General features: G+C 45.6%; 1 protein-coding gene across 1 annotated transcript in view; it reads left to right on the top strand.

Annotated features, from left to right (window-relative positions):
- The first annotated feature begins 4,854 nt into the window (after positions 1–4,854).
- Positions 4,855–5,411, top strand: part of LOC119271243 — a 6,183-nt gene continuing 5,626 nt past the window's right edge. Inside the window, exon 1 of the mRNA XM_037553150.1 lies at positions 4,855–5,051. Within this exon, the coding sequence (XP_037409047.1) occupies positions 4,899–5,051 (153 nt within the window). The 5' untranslated portion in view covers positions 4,855–4,898. The remainder of the gene's footprint in view (positions 5,052–5,411) is intronic.

Below are 5,411 nucleotides of genomic sequence, written 5' to 3'. Positions count from 1 at the left end.
CGCCCTAGGGGGGTGGGCGCGCCCCAACCCTCATGGGCAGCTCCCGTATCTTCTGGCGTGGGGTCCAAGTCCATCAGGTGTGTTTCCTTCCAAAAATAACTTCTCCAGTTGATTTCGTTCCGTTTCGACTCCGTCTGATATTCCTTTTCTTTAAAACACTGAAATAGGCATAAAACATCAAATCTGGGTTGGGCCTCCGGTTAATAGGTTAGTCCCAAAAATAATATAAAAGTGGATAATAAAGTCCAATATTGCCCAAAATAGTAGATAATATAGCATGGAGCAATCAAAAATTATAGATACGTTCGAGACGTATCAGGCTACCCAACACATGAGTCTCTCTCCCTCTTGGCGCAGCCCTACCCCTCTCCCTCCTCATCTCTTGCAGTGCTTGGCGAAGCCCTGCTGGCGTGCCATGCTCCTCCACCATCACCACGCCATCGTGTTGCTGCTGGACGGAGTCTTCCCCAACCTCTCCCTCTCTCCTTGCTGGATCAAGGCGCGAGAGACGTCACCGGGTTGTACGTGTGTTGAACGCGGAGGCGCCGTTGTTCGGCGCTTAGATCGGAATCGACCGCGATCTGAATCGTTGCGTGTATGACTCCGCCAACCGTGTTCTTGTAATGCTTCCGCTTAGCGATCTTCAAGGGTATGAAGATGCACTCCCTCTCTCTCGTTGCTAGTATCTCCTAGATTGATCTTGGTGACACGTAGGAATTTTTTTAATTATTGCTACGTTCCCCAACAGGCGCTGCATGCATCGCTGGCCTGGGCGCGTGTCGAAGCGAGGCGGAGCGGCGACGGACGGGACGGGCCTCGTTCCCGTCCCCGATAAAGCTAATGGACACCTACGTAGCACATTTAATGCACTTTGTCTCGTAATGCCGTGCGATAAGCTCGCGCACTGTAGGCCTTTCCACCTCCTGTGTGCCACTGTGGAACCCCTTTTTCCAATAAAAGGAGGCCCAAGGTGACCAGGGGAGGGATTCGGCTTTTTGGAACGGCACAGCCACCGTAGCTACTTCAAAAGGCTAAAGAACACTCAATACATCCACCAAAGCAGTACTAGGGTCTTACGCATCCGCGCGACCCAAACCTGGGTAAACGATCCGTGTGCTAGCTCCTAAACCTGCTCTTCTCACGACCCCACGCCCGCCGATCGTAGAAGGGATCCGAGTGATCCCATAGGTGTCGTTCCCACCGACAAGCGGTGTGGAGGCATAATGCTCCCCAAGTGCCACAATGGCTCACCGTATTCTCCTCATGCCCTCGCATAATGCAAGGTGTCGTGATTCCACTAAAGGAACCTTGAAAGCGGTCACCGAACCAGTACAATTGGAGACCCTTGAGGGCGTTCACCAAACCCGTTCAAATTGCTCGAGCAATCTCCACATCTTAATGGAAGTATCCCAAAACTTGCCCGAAATGCCAAAATGATTGAGCTTCATGACAACACCAATCATTTAGGGTGTTCAAGCAACCAAGAGGAACAAGCCCTAGGGTACCAAGCACCCATGAGTAATAATAAGTTACTCAACTTTCACTTCCACGAATCCTCATGGAGAACTCAAACCGATGCGACTAATGCAATGTTAAGAGCACACAGAGTGCTCAAGTCCTTCTTTCCCAAATCCCTCAAAGCAACTAATGTTATGGAGGAATATGGGGGGAAGAACAAGGAGGAGAACACCAAAGGACTCCCAAGATCTAGATCCACAAGGTTTCTCTCGCGAAGAGGAGAGATGGATTGGTGGAATAGTAGATTTAGATCACCTCACTTTCCCCCCTCAAATAGATGCAAGAATCATGGGAGGAATAGAGTGAAAGCAAGTATTAAGAGGACAAAAATGGTGGGGGCAAAACTTTAGGCCACCGAGCAGTGACTTTCCTGACAGGCTCCACCTTGGGCCACTTCGTGAACTTATCAATGGCTACGTAACTCAAAGCCCTCGGTTGCACGGGGAAATGACCCGAGGATGTCCAACTCTTAGATTGCGAACGACCATGAGAGAGGGATGGTCTGTAGTGTCTGCGCTGGTTGATGGATCTCTTTGAAGTGAAACTCGCAAATATCACATGTATGCACCAACTCCTCTGCATCACTCAAGGCTGTAGGCCAATAGAATCCTTGTCGAAATACTTTGCCTATGAGTTCTCGCGACCCAATATGGGTCCCACATATCCCCTCGTGAATATCTGCCAACAAACCTTGCCCTTGTTCCATAGGGTTAAATTGTAGTTTCATCCCATTGGGCACATCCGATAAAGATCCCCATCCATGAACATGTCACAACCCAAAATTCTCCTGAATTTTGGATGTGAACTTAGAAGCATATGCATTCATGGTTTACCTTGTATATTTGGTTTTTGAAACAAATATGACCAACACTTGAATTCAAATCCTTTCTTGAGTTTATTTGGAGGCCATGGAAGTTTCACAAAATGATTTTCAGAAAGTTGCATAAGGGCAGGAAAGTAATTTCCTAAGATTAACTTCCTATTTTGTTTGAGTGAACCAGGGTTTGAAAATAGTTTAATTTGGGCAATCAAACTTTGAATAAAACTCCGGATAAAATAAATAAATCATAAATAGAAAAATAAAAGAAATAACTTTGCAAATAGGTCTAATAGTTAGTGAAAAAAGTAGTTTTTTCAAAATCCTTTGAGGAAAAGTCCAAGCAACCAGGAATATTCCCAATGGATTTTAGGGGAAATTTCCTTTTTGGGGAAAATTCAAATTCAATTTCAAAATTCAAAACTGAGAGAAGAACAGAAAAACAGAAAAAGAAAAAAGGGCGAGGCCAGCCGAGACCTAGCTAGCCAGCCGGCCCAGCCGCTCGCGCATGCGCCCTCTCTCTCCTTTCTCTTTGTGAGGCGGGGCCCACATGTCAGCTCCACCCTCAACCGCCGTCCACCCCACGCGCGCATGACCCCACCGCCCACATGCCCATGAATCCACCTCTGCGCGCTCCGGCCACTCCCCAACCCTCGTGACCATGTCCATTAAATACCCCCGGACCCCCTCTCCATTTCCCATTATCCAATCGAGGCCGAGTGCCGCCAAGCTGCCGGCAACACACTACGCTATCCGCCACTAACCCAGGCGTCACCGGCTTGATTCCGACGAGGCCAGAGCCCCTTGCGACCACCCGCCACCATCACGAGGTCCGCCTCTCCACAACGATCCTCCTGGACATCCTCGTCGTGCCCATAGCCCTCTGGAATGCTAAGAACATCGGAGCCCGAAGCTCAGCGCGCCGCCACTGTGATTCCGGTGAGCTCCATTGTCCATTTGGTCTCGTACCTTGTCCATTGCTCTTGTTTGGGTCGTGTGCATCTCACTAACCCACATGCGCGTCCAAAAGCGCTTGGTTTCAAGCATAGCAACCGCACCCGAGGATCTTGCCGTCTTCGTCGAGCTCGATGTCGTCGCCTCCGTCGTTCCCGAGCTCGGCTAAGACCACCATAAGACCCAAGATGTCGAGACGAGACAACACCCCCCCCACACACACACACATATTAGAGCATTTCTAAATATAAAGAAAATTAAGAAAAAATAACATAAAAAGGCTCACAGTGCAAAAAAAAGAAATTGCTAGTAGTGGGTCGGCCAACTAGGGAGCTCCTATCTGCCGCTTATTGCGGCGGATTGTCGGGCAAACGCACAGGCGGCCCCGACTAGGCCGACCCACTAGCAAACGAGCGGATGTGCCAGCGATCAACCATAGCGACTATAAATTCGGAAAAAAACGACAATTACCGAGGTTTGAACACGAGACCTCCAGCAAAGAATCTTTTTGTGATAGCCACCGTAGATAATGAGAGCTAATGATCACAATGTTGTGCAAGACTATAAGAACCAATACAAACGCAAATCCAGGCATTTTCTTTTCCTTTTCTTTTCTTGTTTTGAAAGTTTAGATCGAAATTCCAAAAAATGTTCTCAAACCTGAAATTTGTTGAAAATTTTGGAAAAAGTTCATGCTTTCTTTTTTTTTGCAAATTTCAAAACATGGTCATGTTTTTAGAACTTGTTCATATTTTACAAGAAATGTTCAAAAACTTCATAAATTCTTCGCTTTTTTGGAAAAATGTTCATGATTTCAAAAAATGCTCATGTTTATAAATAATCATATTTTTTGTCAAATGAATGTTTAATGAAACGTGAACACTTTTCACTCAAAACATTTTCTAAAAACGTGAATATTTTTTTAAAATTACCATTTATTAATAAATGGACATTTTTTGAAACTCTTAATAAAATTAGAAAACACGAGAAATTTTTGAAAACAGGAACATTTTTTGAAACTCCAAAACAAATTTGAATACGAGAACATTTTTTAGAATGTGCGAACAATAGTAGAAAAAGGGAACAAATTTTGGAAACATGAATGTTTTTTGAAGAATGTGAACATTTTTTGAAACTACAAACAAAATTGAAAAGCTGAACAAATTTTGGGAACACGAATATTTTTTAAAACTCCTGAATAAATTACAAAACAAGACATTTTTTGGAAAACTGCGAACAATTTTTAATACACAAACATTGTTTTGTGAAGAAATCAAAATTTAAAAATAAAAAATTTAAACGGAAAAGGAAAGAAAAAAAGAAACTGAAGAAAGGAGATAAAGACCAGGAAAAATAAAAAAATAAAAGAAATAGAAACAGAAACAGAAAAAAATCCCGGCTCTGGAACCTCCTAGAAGATTCCCAAAACCGAAAAAAGGATTGATGAAGCGCTTAACAGGCACGGAACAAAAATACTGCCTAATCTCTGGCCCAACGCAGCTAAAAAATGCACAAAGTAAAGACCAAACAGGGCCAGCCCAAAAAGCAACAAGAGGCGAGTGAGACCTAGACTGACCCGAAAGAAAAAACGTCTCGCTTGGCTGCGGCGATGGCGGCGCTCCGCTGCGCGGCGAGGAGGATCGTCGGCGACCAGCCACCGCGGCTGGTATGCAGGGCGTCCGTGGTGGAGGGGCGACGGCGTATGTCGCCGGCGGTCATCGACCGCGGTTCGTCCGCCCGTCCTCGCTGCTTCTCCTCGCAGGTGCGGGCCATTTTCCACTCTAATTTTGCCGGAAATCCGACTGTTGCTGCTAAGATCTAGCTATTCTGCTAGTCAGTTCTTCCCTAGATTGGCTGGTTTAGAGAAAACCTGTCATGCCCTGGGGTGGATCAGAGGACGAGTGTGATTGTACGAACTAGGGTTTGAGGCTGAATTGGGGATCGAATTTGGCCAAGCCAAGAGGAATTGTATATATTACAGAGTATAGTTGCTGTAAAGTGTATGAGTAAAGTGATTTAGTAGATCACATAGCAAATGACATGCCCACGCAGGAGCTGGACCTGGCTGTTATATAGCCCGACACAGAGGTTGAACGGAACAGTACGTGAAATGCTACAGCAA

This window comes from Triticum dicoccoides, chromosome 3A (genome assembly GCF_002162155.2).
Source record: "Triticum dicoccoides isolate Atlit2015 ecotype Zavitan chromosome 3A, WEW_v2.0, whole genome shotgun sequence".
Taxonomy (NCBI): Eukaryota; Viridiplantae; Streptophyta; class Magnoliopsida; order Poales; family Poaceae; genus Triticum; species Triticum dicoccoides.
The sequence above is the reverse complement of the archived record's forward strand: the minus strand, read 5'-3'. Positions and strand labels throughout refer to the sequence as shown.